The sequence below is a fragment of the Leptidea sinapis genome, chromosome 33 (genome assembly GCF_905404315.1).
Source record: "Leptidea sinapis chromosome 33, ilLepSina1.1, whole genome shotgun sequence".
NCBI lineage: Eukaryota > Metazoa > Arthropoda > Insecta > Lepidoptera > Pieridae > Leptidea > Leptidea sinapis.
Window position 1 is genome coordinate 10,384,857 of NC_066297.1, and position 15,985 is coordinate 10,400,841.

General features: G+C 34.3%; 1 protein-coding gene across 2 annotated transcripts in view; it reads left to right on the forward strand.

The window, feature by feature from the left end:
- LOC126974631 (venom dipeptidyl peptidase 4-like) overlaps window positions 1-15,985 on the forward strand; it is a 56,191-nt gene that overhangs the window by 28,203 nt on the left and 12,003 nt on the right. For both annotated transcript variants that reach the window (XM_050822139.1, XM_050822140.1), the window contains 9 exons: window positions 535-871; window positions 3,387-3,481; window positions 4,030-4,107; window positions 7,211-7,472; window positions 8,177-8,346; window positions 10,169-10,260; window positions 12,482-12,602; window positions 14,103-14,195; window positions 15,819-15,958. In XM_050822139.1, the coding sequence (XP_050678096.1) occupies window positions 535-871; window positions 3,387-3,481; window positions 4,030-4,107; window positions 7,211-7,472; window positions 8,177-8,346; window positions 10,169-10,260; window positions 12,482-12,602; window positions 14,103-14,195; window positions 15,819-15,958 (1,388 nt within the window). The remainder of the gene's footprint in view (window positions 1-534; window positions 872-3,386; window positions 3,482-4,029; window positions 4,108-7,210; window positions 7,473-8,176; window positions 8,347-10,168; window positions 10,261-12,481; window positions 12,603-14,102; window positions 14,196-15,818; window positions 15,959-15,985) is intronic.

The following is a 15,985-nucleotide window of genomic DNA, read 5'->3' on the forward strand; positions in this document are numbered from 1 at the left end:
AGCTGTTGAAAGCTCCCCAGACGCCTTTTTTTCCGACACCTCCACAAATATCGTTAATGTATAAAAATGTATAAAAAACATAATAAATTATATAATAAAACCTTCCTCGAGAACAAGTGTCGTTTTTCGAGAACAAGTTTATCACGACCAGACAGACAGACGCGGCAGATGACTTTGTTTTATTATATGTAGTGATGTAAGACTTTCCATGGATAGCAGTGACTGTTTTGTACAATAAATAAATTGTAACGCTCAATGTAGCAGATAAAGAGTGAGGTGAGGTGAGATGGCTTGTTTCGGCCTTAATGTTCTACGAAAAAAAAATTGTAAACCTAAAATTAAAAATAAATTACGGCAGCGAGATCACAGGCGGCTGCTCGTTAAAAGAAATTCAATATGTTTTTATAAATAAAAAGTAGTTAAATGAACCTAGAAAAGAAATAAACTTAGTTTTATGCTTACATTAAGTTTTGCTCACGAATAAATTCTGAACGCCTAACGCGATGTACTCTTACTAAAAGTTCCTTACTGCAGGTCCTGGTTGTGGACGTAAGGAAGTCAAAGAAAACCATCTACATAGTGGGATTTATCGCAATGGTGGCAGCTATTGTGACAGTTGTGACCCTTGTGGTCGTTTTATCTGGTAACGAAGGTGGCGCTGTTGATCCAGACACAACAACACTAGCTCCGACAACAGTAACAACAACAACAACTACGACAACCACAACAACAACAACGACGACAACTACTGAAGCACCACCGATAGAAACGACAGAGGTACCGCCTGAAACACCACTGAATGAAATAGATTTGGCTGATATATTAGATGGCAAATTGACAGCGAATTCTCCTAATGGAACCTGGGCTTCTGGTAAGTAAATATGATATACCTACAGCATATAGGTAAGAGTATAAAATATGTTAACATTAAAAGATATATAAAGTCAAGAATCATAATTTCAGTAAGGATTTGTAATTGCGTAAGGAAGTATTAAAATTGTATAAAGAACTTAAACAGTGTAATTCAGATTTAGAATCTTGTAGGTTTAATTATGAATATGAGATACAGCAGCTTCAATCAGAACACCTTAATATGAACAAAACTCTACAGGCATTAACTTATTAATATGTGTTAGCTCAAAAGGAGATAAGTGAACATGCTTTGGCAATAGATCAAGTCAGTACAACCTTGAAACATTTGAATTGCTAGTGGCAATAAACATCTTTAGTGAAATACCTTCTCAAGTTTGCCAACAGCCAGAGCATGGGTATACCTCAAGTGCAGGACCCATTAGACACATCAACCGTTTCGCTCCCACAGCATAAAGAATAACAAACCAATATTAAACAAAACATTATTAGTAGAGTAGAGTGATGAGATTGGAAAAAACATTAGTTTACAACTGAATCTTACCTTGGTCAAAATATATTAAATACTAGCTGCCCCGACAGACGTTGTTCTGTATATAATAAATAAAATAATGTTTTTATATGAATTTTTCAATAATATATCATAACATCAAAAATTACTTCGTAAAATATGCACCCTGCTGTCGTAATGAAATTGTTTCACAGCAGAACTGTCAAACCATGCGTCAATAAATTCTCTCATAGAAATGATGTATGGACACATCAAAGGAAAAACAAATTTGTTGTTTTTATTTAATTTAGCAGCATTTTCCTATTTATTCACCTTTTAAACCTTACCTGGACTTTCACAAATAATTCAAAACCAAAATTAGCCAAATCGGTCCAGCCGTTCTCGAGTTTTAGCAAGACTAACGAACAGCAATTCATTTTTATATATATATAGATCTGTATGCCTGGGGCCACTTATTGAGATATTTATGATTGTTATATACTTCTGGTTGCTTAACAGCTTAAATTTTTTTCAAAGTGATCACTATTCTCGCCGTAATAAAGTAACGGATAACGGAGGAGTGGGAGGCTTCTTTGCACATGATGCCGGCTAGATGATTAGTACCACAGCGGCGCCTATTTCTGCTGTGAAGCAGTAATGTGTAAGCATTACTGTGTGTAAAATTACTGGGCAAATGAGACTTGACATCTTATGTCTCAAGGTGTCAAGCGCAGTTGTAGTGCCGCTCAGAATTTTTGAGTATTTCAAAAAACCTTGAGCATTGTATCAATTACCATCAGCTGAACGACTTGCTCGTCTCGTCTCTTATTTTTATAAAAAACATACAATGTTGGTATTATTAATGAATAAGAGTCAAATAAATCACAATAGGTTACATAAAATAAGTATATTCGACAAGTTGTTGCACACGGCATGCTAGGACCAAAAACAAGTGTTAGTTTAGTATATTTAATAATATATGAGTTGGACGTCTCTATTGGCATCTAATAATTCTATGTAATACATAGTAAAACGATCATGTGCTCATTTAAAGAGTGCGGTAAATTATTTGTATGTTTTTTAATAATTTTTATTTGTTTTCATGAAAAGTGTAAGCCCGCTGTGCTTTATATTTTATGATTTGAGACTAAGCCGTTCGACTCGACAAATGGACACTTGATTGAAAGAGTTCAACTTTGTTTTATGGTCTTAAGCACAAACCGTTTTTGTTTGTTTTCGATCGCATATCACGCGAAGGGCTCAGAGGAATAGTTCAGATTAATATCAGCGGCTGAATTCACCACCGTACGTCAGGTTGAAATTCAAAATGGAACTCCATAAGAGCGTGATCACTTAATCACATGAGCGTTCTTACCTCCATCAGCTTGTGGAATCCCGGTAGCAGTATTTCCAAACCGATATTATGGTCTTTCAAGCTTATAAGCTATAGACCACTCTCGCAAAGAATTAAAACATAACTTCTATGTTTTATTTATTATTTATTTATTATAAACATACAGATTCTTCTTAAAATAATACAAAGTCCTGTAAAACTGTTTACACAGTTTGTCTACAGGATCGAGCGAGTCTCATAAAATAAATCTTAAAGCGTATTTTACAAATGTTACTGCAACAATAAATATTGATTCAATAGTTTTTTAAGTTTATTTTTGTTTGGTTCCCGTCGGATGTCCTCTGGCAAACTATTAAGCAGATATGGCATTCTTTTCTTTAAAGTTCTATCGCCAAGTTGTATTGCGTGTATCGTTCGTAAACAACCTATTAAACAGCCCCTGGCCCCCTCTTATATAAAAAAAAACATTCAATATTAGTTAGTTAAGGCCAAGCATTGCAAGCTTAATTAATACTTAATAAAACTATTATTCATGTGCCAATGTGTTGCGTGCGGCCACAAGATCAATGATACGAAGGCAATAATTATAATTCTTATCTTATCTTAAATCTTATATATCGTGTCTTAATTCTTATCTTTGTAAGAATCTAATTCTTGCTGTCTTGTTTACAGGGAATGACATTCTATTCCTGAATGCTTATGGCGATCTGATTCTATACGATGTTGAGGAAAGCAGTCCTACGATTCTGGTTTCAAATACGTCACAGGTATGTTATGAGTACTCTGAGATATATATCATGGATAAGGAAATTCTTTATGAGGAATTTATCCTGCAAGTCTTTCTCTACCAACTTGGTATATCCTCATTGACGTACAATAAACAACTAGAGTCTCAATCACGCTCAAGAAATGTCTGAAACAAATCTCTGCCTACTTGTTTATTAGACAGAGTTTTCGTGCAGGTCCGTTTCGACTGCGCTTGGAATACAACGCCACGCAATGACAAACTGTTCTGTGATAAACTGTCTAAATAACAGCATATCCAAACTTAAAAAGAATGGAGTTTCTTATTTCAGTTAAGTGCCTCTTTCAATTAACAAAATATTGTAACGAACTTGAAGTTTTTCAAAAACAACATGATCTAACCTCGTGTTCGCGTTCGTCTCTTTCGCACATTTCGCACCACAATCAATGAACTTCTTATGAGCGTATAGAATAGACTTTGAACATTACTGCTTTGAAATAAAGTGTTAATTAAAATGAATGTTTTAATGTTATCTTATAAGGTTCAATTTATCACATATTCACTTTTCAGATTTTGCAACAATCCTACCAGTTCAAACAGCTGTCTTCTGATGGCGTATACGTGGCTTTGTCCTATCTTGAGACTATGGTAAGTGTTGTAGACTATGTTTATTTTGACAGTGGTAGTACCAGTTACATAAATTAGACACAACATATTCCCTAGCCCCTAAGACTATTTTCAACTTTCTTCTTTCAACGTTTTTTTGTGCTATTCAAGATACCCGATAGCCGCGACATCTATGGTCGCATTGCGTAACACACATTCTGTAACCGAACCGAAGGGTGAACGGTTTTAATCAAAAATCCAGGAAGTACTCGTATTCCTGTTGATTGGCCGCTCTGAGATCGTAGAGATTTCCTCGTTAATCGTCCCGCGAATATATAATGTGATTTGACATCACACTCAGGAACGACCTAGGATCTTGAAGAAGAGGTGAGGGAAAAGAAGGGACAGAGATTACCTTTATTCCTATGATTCCTGTTCTGTTCACCTGAGTACCCATTTATTAAATACAGTCCACTTAAAATTACCTGGCGCAACCGGATAGGATGAAAATATATAATTATTACTTATTTACTTACATCGGCATTCCACGCGACGGACGGAAGTACCTGCTATTGGGCAGTTAGCTCTTAATATAAAACACTTTCTTCTTTCAAAAATATCTTTTACAAAATTATAGTGTCATTTTAATAGGGATAATAATAATATTATAATAATGATAATATTTCAGGTTAAGATTAATAAAGTATGAATAATGGGTATTATGTAACATTTGGAAAGTTAAATAATCTTTGTGATTCACCCGTTCTAGTCCGACCCATGCTGTCCTGCACATCTTGATCAATATAAAAAAAAATAACAGGTTGCACTCCGGGAGTGAAAACTTGAACATTAAGGTTGTGCTTTTTTTGAATATTTTGGAATGGTGAGGGAATAATTTCACACTAATTACTTTATTTATATTTTATATGCTAGTACTTTTAGCATTGATGTGATTAAAAGCGTTATCGTACACAAAAATGACAATAATTTTATATCACATTTAAAATTTAACACTTCAGAACTATTACATATATTTCGCATTAAGAAGTTTATCTCTTAAAAAAATAAATATTCATCCATAATTTCAACGTTTCTTACGAATTTTCGATCAGGCCACGTGTCTTGACGTGAGTTTAACATTTTATACCCATCCCAAGGAAAGTGCTTAAGGCCGCTAAAGAAGTTTTCACTTCAAAAATATTTCCTATTCCTTTTAAAATCAAAACCCTAATCTACTGGATTTATTATCATGGTTAATACTTACATAAATTATTATATTATGAATTTACTGTTCCATGGTTGCCTACTACTTATTGTAAAGCAGAAAATTTGACTATAATAGGATACCTTTGAAAATTAAACTAAAAATTTAAAATTCGTAACAATAATAAACTCTTCAACATTCCCCTACACTACCATTATATTTCGTTAACGAAAGATTGAATAATATAACGGAGAATGGAACATTTTGCTGGGAGAGTTATGTAAAATGGAACGTGACCATAAATAATGTAGAATTTTTCAGACGATCGCCTAATATTGTTAGTGGATTTCTATCCATTTTAATAATACCTTTACAAGGACGATGTAAAATTTTTATGCAATTATTTTCCAACAACTAGCTGAAGTAAAATAAAAGGGCTTAAGTGTAATTAATTTTAAGTAAAGTCTTAAGAAAATTAATAAACTAAACATCGAATTTTATGAGGAGGATTTTCAATGATGTTTCTAATAAGAAATAAAAAAAAACAGAAATCACTAAATCGCCGTTTGCTTACGACCAGAGAAGTGAAACTACATCAGAGTGCTTATAATACCGAAGTATAACATTTTTTAAAGTAATATTTACTGTAATCATATATTATAATAATGATTGTTTATAAGTTACTTAAGACCTTAGATGCTAAGCTGCCACAAAGCGCGTGGCGCTTTAATTTTGTTATGACTGTTCGTGCTCCCTTTATTAAATATTAATTTATTTAAAAGTATAATAATTTTTTTCTTCTTTTTTTTTACAAACCCGTTTTGTATTTTTGTGAATCGAAGAATTCGTTGCTTTAATTTGAAATACTATGTCATGTTGATTCCAATTTATTTTCGTCCAACGTTTGAGACTTTTACAAACTTTACAAACAGCCAGCCTAGCGAAACTCTCTAAGAAAAAAGCGATTCACTTGATTGTATGAAACGTGCAGTCATTGAGTCATTGATAGATTGACAGATGACGGCTATGATCTTGTAAAAAACGGAGATAGCCGAAGTCCACTACATTAAAAGCAACTTTTCGCTTTTAAACTTAGCCGGGTCATTCATCGTCGCCAATCGTCATGCTGTTATTACTACTGTTTCAAACTTATGTCAAATCACTGCAGGTTTCATACTAAACTAAACTTAGGCAGTTCCGCCTCTTACTACATAGTATCTACATCCTCTTTGCAAACAGCGACCAAGTTTCACTCTAAATGTTCTGATAGAAGCAAACGTTTGTGGCTAGTTAGGTAGAACCAATAACTCTTACCATGGTTCGATTCTCGCCCGCCAAATACCAAGTAATAATATAATGATGAGTACTTCATCATCATTCATATATATGAACACATATAGGTTTAAGGCTAATATAATTAAATTGTTAAAACTTTCGTGAGACATAATTGGACGTAATTCCAGAAAAACGTTCGAAACCACAATCATATCGAAATTGAGTTAAGCACACAAAACTGGTCACGTGATTAATATTAACGGACTGACAAAAAATGGCAGCCCTACTGTCATTCTTCAAATGACATCATGACTAAAGTAGTAGCTCGACCCACATGTATGGAATATACGAATACTTATTAAACTTTAAATACGAATTCCTTAAAATGTGATGTTTGTGGCTTGGAACGTTTTTCAGAAACTACGTCCAATTATTCTATAATTAACTTCATTTATTTACAAAGTACTTACTATTATCGGCGTAGTACCGACTAGTTTCAGACCATTCGGAGGTCGTTCATCAGGTTGGGTCTAGTGAGTTCGCGGTCCGTCTCTCACTACAGATTTGCGCTCGAATGTGCAGCTTGACAGGGTAATGGGCGCCGGGTACACCGATTAATCCGAATAAAGCAGATTTCAATAAATAAAAAGTATTTAATTGTTTCAGATTTATAGATACAGTTTTGAAGCCCGCTACTCCGCCATTGACACTCGGACAGGAGCGGTGACGAACATTGCGCCACCAGGGATCGAGGCCAATGATGCCTATCTACAAAACTTTGTATGGTCCCCCATTGGTACCGCATGTGCGTTTGTCTACGCCAACGATATATACTACCAAGCAAGTATAGACAGCGCGGCAGAGCGAGTTACCTCCACTGGATTGAGAAATGTTATCTATAATGGAATACCTGATTGGGTATACGAAGGTACATTTTACATTAATAAAGTTGAAACGTAATGGATAAAGCAGATGCCATATGAAAGAATATCTCACTAACACAATGTGTCAAAGATATCGCAAGTATTATATGTAACTTGCCACGCATACTAAAGTAATAAATCTGCCCTGTTTTCATCGGTTCTCTATCAGAAAGAGGCTCTGTCTAGACGTGTAGACTTTTTCATAAAAACGTGACAAATTAACTATTTTGTAGATTTTTTATATAAAATTTTATTTTTCTCTTCTACTTTTATCTGTTATTTATACAGCCACAATCAGTAATATAAGTACATATTTTATTGAGACTTCGAAAAAAGTCAATACTCTATGGCCTATACATGCATTGTTTACTATACTATAATGTCGCCAAAAAAGCATAGTTGTTTTGTTGCCACAGACAACTAAATATAGGTTAGGTATGATAGGTTCATAGAAATATTAGATAATACATACTATATTACATACAAAATATTTTCATGTTTAAGTCATTAGACTTTTAATGTCAACATAATAAAACAACTTGTTAATATAATTTGCCAAGATGCTGCTAGGTATATTATGTAATTTAAAAATATCCCGCGTTGGTTCTATGGATGTACTTTTGCCATTCTTAGAAGTAAAAAAGAAACCACTCATATGAGATAAGTATGTACAATACATTTTGTATTTACGGTTTTGTATTTTTTTCAGAGGAAGTATTCGCGTCGAACAATGCTTTGTGGTTCTCCAGTGACGGTAGTAAGATGTCATATGTGACGTTTGATGACACCAACGTTAGAATCATGAACATACCGACGTTTGGAGAACCTGGCTCCGTTGAAGACCAGTACACATCACATCGTGCTATAAGATATCCAAAGGTATTAAAAGGCATTTTTCAAAATTGATTCCTTTAGAATTCTTTCTGATGTCATTTCTAATATACAAGATACTACTACCGCCGAGAGAAGATTGGCGCAAGAAACTTTCCTTTCTCTATTATAGTCTTAATCACATTCATATAAAATATCATAGAAATCTAAATAAGTACCGTATAAGTATTTCCTTTCTGTATGACTGTCAGGGTTTGATCAAACTTTCTAATTTTTTTACATAAAGTCCTCAGAATCAATTTTATACAGCGTGTGCTTTAATGGCGACATTATATAAACACACGGGTACTACTAATAATAAACTGTAATCATAAAAAATATTCAAAAATAAAATATAAATTCACCCAAATTAATCAATTTACCATAATATCATTTTGGAACATCCTGTAACATGTAGTATCCGCGCTCTAGCGTAGGCACTGACACCTACTTCTTGCCGTCCTATGCGACCACATAAGGGGGACTAAAATTTTGTTTCCTTACTATATAATTTATATGTTTGAAAATTTCTATTGCTTACTTTAAATTATAGAATTATTTTTTAACGAGTATGGTTAGATACCCGTGTGTTCATTTAATGTCGCCATTAAAGCACACGCTGTATAAAATTGATTCTGAGGAGTTTGTTATTTTTAAGTGATATCCCTTACTTCTGGGATTAAATATACAACATTTCACCAAACTTGATGGACGATGTGGGACACGGGTGCCTATGCCTCTCGGGTTCCGTCTGAGCGCTCTAACCAACTGAGCAGACCGTCCGAGTGACGCATTGACCGTACATCTTGGTATGTCTTGTTCAACTTAATGGTTGTGGCTCTCTCTCTCTGTCTATCTATCCTCCTCGCGTTGTTTTCCTCATTACTAAGGGTTGTGACTCCCCCGCTGCATCAGTTTCTCCCGTACGATTCCCCTCCATCTACTGAGATCCTTAGCCTTATGAAGGGCATCATGGAAGTTGATGTTTAGAGCAGATCGTATTTGGTCCGACCATCTCGTGGGACTGCGTCCTCTGGGACGTCCGCCTACCTTGCCTGTCACCATCAGCTGTGTGAGTTTTTTTAAAAACCATTTTCTTTAAAAGCAATCATAAGATCAGTTTATAACATGTCCACAATACTAAAAATAATACAAAGAATTGACATACTGTATTTTTATTTTGACGCGTTTAGTAAAATAGTCATAATTTCTCGTACAACTCTGAAAGAGCGGCGATATTACAGCTCGAATCTATAAAAAAAATTCAGCTGTCTATCTATAGGATCTTTGTTATTTTTAAGAATAACAAACAAACTTAATTTTTTTTAACTTATATTTGTATATAAAAGTGATTTTTAAAGAAACTATTAATACTTACACTGAAATGGGGATCGCAGAAGAGAAGCTCGTAGAAGTGATGACAAATCAGGTCTATAGGTTATATAGGGTTATGGAGTCAAGATTACAACTGGATGCAGCAATTTGCAGCAATTGAATAACTCTTTGTTTTTACTCGCTTTTTATGAGCTTCACCTGTATGTATGTTTGTTTGTAACCGACTCATTTGGGTACGAATTTGACCCACTTTCAACGGCCAGATTTCATTCAAACTTCGTAGATTTATCCAAGACCGATGACATTTCATTAATTTGATAATTTTTTTTCAGTTTTCAATTTGAAAAATAAGATTTTTGTTAATTTATACAATTTTCATCTACCGTTTTTCTATTTTTTAGTTCAGTTTTCTATTAAAAACGTGTTTTTAGTTCTTTTAAGCTACTATTTATTAAGAGAGATTTCAATATTGATTAGTTTTATCATTATATTCCAGTCGGGAACGATCAATCCCACAGTGACAGTTGTACTGCGTGATATTGCGACAGGAGGTCAGAATACTTACGCCGCACCTGTGGACCTTACAGAGTAAGTTCTATGTTTTATTAGGACTTTCAAAAATTGTTACATCAAAAAAAAATGCTTAAAATCTATACTTAATTTTTTTTTTATACTATTAATCATTTACAGAAAGAATCTTAAAAGCTAACATAATCCTGCAAAACTGTTTGGACAGTTACTTTCCATATGAAACTTACCTTCCATATGCTCCAGTGTACACGGCAACGATTGCATCGTCCTATGCCACCGTGTCCCGGTAGACATGGCAAGACAGCCAATCTATAAAAAATTTCAATACTCAAAATTAAAAACAAAAAACTTAATATTAAACAAACGTAAGTAAGTTATGAATATAGGTAGAATATAGATCGGTATTTTGCATAGTTAATATGTTGTATATTTCCATAAATTAAAAGAGAAACAGACATCTATATACAAAATAATCTTTCTCATTAATCCATATAGTGTAACTATAAAAATAGTTTTACTCATTTAACTGGAACAATACACCGTTATTAACCGACTTCAAAAATAAGGATGTTATCATTTCGATCGGTATTTTTTTAATGTATGTACACCGATTAAAAATTATTTTTACAACTATTACTTATTATAAAACTTATTTTTAAGATACTTAAGTAGTTTTTAGTCACCTTAAATGCAATGTACAGTCACTGTTATTTTTATGGAATGATGTGATCTCCTATTGTTGGTAGTTGGTATTATATTATTGGTCTTCTTTAGTTTGAAGCGAAACGTTTTCCATTTGGTCCTATAAAAAATTTACATAATTTGGCCCAGTATGAAAAGTACTGTTAGTACTATTTTAAGAATATTTTACTTTACGTGGATGATATAACTGTAGTTTGTATACGGCTTGTTTTAGGAGTTTAATGTAGGTAGTTTATATATTATTATTAAGTATTAACCCGTGTCCCGATAAGTGGATCTTAGGCTACCTGTCATTCAAAGCTAACAAACATTCGTCACGATATTTCAGTGTCTCACAAGAACGTGAAATAGAGTTTTGCACAGCATTTTTCGGAGTTCAATCCTTTTTTCCGGCTGTTTTTGGAGTCTATATTGCTTAAAGCGCGCGGCACCTTTCGTTGGCGTACCCATACTTACTTTAAAAAAATCTATTCAATATAATATGACAATAAAAAACAACCAAATCTTATTGTTTACCTGATGTAATCTAGAAAAATCCCTCTGTAAATTATAGAACAACCTATTACAAACATTAGAAAGTAAAAATAAAAAAACTAAGTTTCAAAACAACCGACTTCAAAAACTGAAAAGTCAAAACTAAATAAAGATATAATTTAATACACGTCTAATGCAAACCTAATACCTTTAGTGTTTATAAAATACTACCTTTTGATAGGTGATTTTGAGCGGGATAGCTTCGTCTAGAACAAACCAACCCAAGCGGGCAGGAAACGACTTAAACCCTATCAATAGGTAGTATTTTATAAAAAAAAGAACGTGTGGCACTCGGGGACTGTCGCGGTAAAGCTATTGCATAGCATTTTTTATCAACTTATGCAATTATAGTTATTTATTTATGCAGTATATTTTCCTTTGTTTTTTTTTCTTTAATATTAATTCAAGTTACACTTTTTGAGCGTGGTAACCGATAAGAAAACAATTTTTTTTCTTTAATTAAATGAATGAGAAGTTAATATTGTTCAAAATATTTTTATTATCTTACAATACATGTAGGTTATTCAGGAATATTTATCATTGAAACTATAGGTTGATGGTTGTAAATGGTGGTTCCATATTTTGTTGTGGATTCTTGTGGATCATTATTCATTTTCAAATTCAATATTTTCGAAAGAAAAGTCAACCGCTCTGATTTTTTATCAGCGAAGTTGATGTTGAAATCGCCAGCCAAAATAAGTGGAAATTTATTACCATTTGTGCCAAGTATTTTCGACCCTTCTTCAGTGTACTCCAGTAAAGTGCGATGAATAAAATGCTCTACCTCGTCCAATTTTGGATTCGGAGAAATGTAAATAATAATAAAAATTAAAAAAAACGTGATAAAAAAATAAAGAAATTAAAAAAAGTCAAGACGTACCCAGGCTCGAACCTGGGACCTTCTGCACAAAAAGCATGCGTGGTGTTAGGTTATTTTCGTTACGGAATTTCTGGATTCGGTCTCCTCGCTCAAGGCCCGCGATAGAAGCTATGCAATAGCTTTAAATATTCAGGAGTAATTTTAGCAATTTTTGTTTTCTAGGGCTATTATAAAGAGGGTTGTCTTCGTGGACAATACCAGAGTAGCTGTGGTGTGGACGAACCGAGTACAGACCTCTCTTGTTGTGGAGATGTGTACGTTTGGTACTGCTATCTGTACACGGGTATGTTGTATTCTTATTTTTTGATTTTTGATTTTTATTTATTTATATAAGAGATTTATATTTTATTTATATAGGAGGGGGCAAATTGGCAAAAGACTCACGTGGTAGGATGTGGTGAGGTGGTCGCCCACGGTCATCCGCAGAACGAGGGGTCCAGAATTGCGTTGAATATATAATTATACTTCCTATTCATTTAAGTTTGTTTACTGTGTGTGCAGTTGGCTTTCTTGGAGTTTATTATTCGGCTCCTTTGCAGAGTATGCCGGCTAGATTATGGGTACCACAACGGCGCCTATTACAAACGTGAAGCAGTGTTAAGCCGTAATGTGTAAGAATTTGTGTGTTTCGGTCAGAAAGACGCCGTAGCTAGTGAAATTACTGAGGAAACGAGACTTAGCATCTTATATCTCCAGGAGACGAGCGCAATTGTACGTGTAGTGTCGCTCAGAATTTATGGATTTTTCAAGAATCCTGAGAGGCACTACATTGAAATGGGCAGAGCGTATCAATTACCATTAGCTGAATATACTGCTCGTCTCGTCCATTATTGTCACAAAGAAAATACCTTGAATATGCTTAAACGCATGAGCAGAAGGGTGATTTTGAATTTCTAGAACTTGAATTTTTGCAACCGAAAGCGAAAGAAAAACTGAGCTAACCGTTCGACTACCGCCTCGTTATAAAATTCTGTTTGCTTTGTTCAACTCTCAGGTTGTGGTTTCACCTACAGGATCTACTTTACAGTTGATAACCTGCTCAACCCCAATATTTGCATATTAGGTGTGCTAACAGTAATGGGACGCAATTTTTTAATCGTATTCTTCGTAAAACGAGGAGATTGCTGACCCATTGACAGTAAAGTCCTCTTATAGCAACCACGTACTGGAGGATGCAGTGTTGGTAGGCCCCCACAAGATAGACCGACGATCTGATCAAGATCGTCGGAATATGTCGGATGTGGGCAGCGCAGGTCTGATTGTCGTGGAGATCTTTGGGGGACGTGTCCAGCAGTGGACGTCTTCCAGCTGTAATTATGAATGATGATGATTATAATATACCTCCCGCGTAAACCCTGGTTCACCCTGAAGTTCGTGCGCAAATTTCTGTAGTAACTAAAAATAGGTTATCGGAGGGGTTATTGTGGAATGTACCTGCGCAAACGTACCAACTAGATATATGGCGACTTCACGAATGGTTAATCTGTACTTGGTGTATGTTAAGGGTTAATGGGTTTGGTGCTTAATGAAAAGGTTGACCCAAAATAGCCAAAGAAACAAAACTTGATGCTAAGAATGAGAGAAGGATACCTGGTAGAAGACGGACGTAAGAATGAAGACCTCGTACCCAAAGATTGGCGTAGCGTAACGTTGTAGTGTTTCATCAAAATCGTTCATGTTTGGTATTTGATTTCGAATGCTCTATAGTAAAAAATTGACTCAAAGTTTGACTCAAAATGAAGTAGTTGTATATGAGAAATTTATTTTTCCTTTATTTTTTCAGATATTCTCATATACGGAGAATGGTGGTTGGATTGACAATGAACCTTTCATATTCAACCCTCAAGGCAACGCATTTATCACTATTCTGCCATTTGTAAGTACTTGCAACAGCAAATGTTATTATACTATAAAATTTTGTTAAAATGTTAACGAGACACTGCAATGTCAACAATGTAAGACAAAATTACATTCACTCACCCCTTTTTAGGGTTCCGTTGCCAAATGGCAAAAAACGGTACTCTTATAGATTCATTTTGTCTGTCTGTTTGTCCGTCTGTATGTCACAGCCACTTTTTTCCGAAACTATAAGAACTATACTGTTGAAACTTGGTAAGTAGATGTATTCTGTGAACCGCATTAAGATTTTTACACAAAGATGGAAAAAAAAGTGTGTGTGTACTTATGTATGCAAGCAAGAAGTTATACTTCTTTGGCCTAACAAATCAAAAATCCTTAAAATTATTTATTCCTCGTGCTCGTGTTTGTAGAAAGAACAATTTTGTAAAAATCTTGCAACGATGGCCTTGACAATTAATTATTAAATAACGAATACGGCTGTACAGGTTTGAACCTTTTGCCTATCCTAATAATGGATGAAGAAACAAAAAAAAAATAACGAATGTCGCAAACGTCAGAAAATTTTAGGTACCAACTTCACTCTGTTACTTATGTGTTACAGTGATGCGCGCGCATTTTAAAATTTCACTCTCATCATTTTTTCATAACGCGCCTAAAGAAGTATTACTTCAAAAACAATAAATATTGGGGGTTCCCCCTTAGAACTGAAACTCAAAAATTTTTTTCATCAATCCCATACGTGTATCTATGGATAGGTCTTCAAAACTGATATTAAAGTTTCTAGTGTCATTTTTTTCTAAACTGAATACTTAACAACTTTGTCCCACTTCCAAAGTTGTAAAATGAGTGTCCTCTTCCCTCTGTAACTTCTAAAATAAGAGAATAATAAAACTAAAAAAAATATATGATGTACATTTACGAGCAAACTTCCACAAAAAATTGGTTTGAATGAGATCTAATAAGTTAGAGATCGCCTTTTGTCAGCATTGACATTAGACACTATAATGAGTTACACAAAACTCACTCTCGACATCTTTCGTGATTCCTCTAAATGTTTCAAACAAGAAAATATGAATTATTAAAAGAGCCTCTTTAATTAGTCAGTAATTATAAAATTAAATATTCATATGAATCAAACTATATAAGTATATTATAAGAATCAGTGTGAATTTGTCTAGTGTAATCTACCATGTATCATTGAAAAAATATTTGAATAGTTATGGCGATGACGATAAACATCCGAGTGCGCGATATTTTGGTGCGGTCCAGTGGCGGGCGAATGGGCAGTCGGCGGGAACGAAGAATATAAAATACTTTCTATTATGACTATCACAATTTTCTAGCGAGTAGTCTCTGGGTCTTCTGAACACATATATTTTTGTAAGTGTCATAGGCTATATCATGGTAGTCGGATTTATAAAGACGGAAAAAAAAAACCGTCGAACACTAAAAATAATTTATATGGCAAAACAATTTTTGCCGGATCAGCTAGTTCGTATTATAAATTTTTATGTATTAGTGCTGTGTTCGCCGTTATTGTTACACGTTCCAGAACAATACAAAAGTAGGTAAAAATACCATTGTAAAAGTGTTTCTTAAATGGCTGTACCTAATAAACAAATAATACTACTTTGTTCAGGCAGTTAACAACGTCCGGTACAAGCAAGTGGTCCAGGTGTCAGCAGGAGCGACCGCCGCTGCTCTGTGGTCTGTCGCTGGCAGAACAAACACTGCACACACAGTCACTGACATCCACACTTGGACTGCTGATAATGTGATGTAAGTTTATCAGATAGAACCTAATAA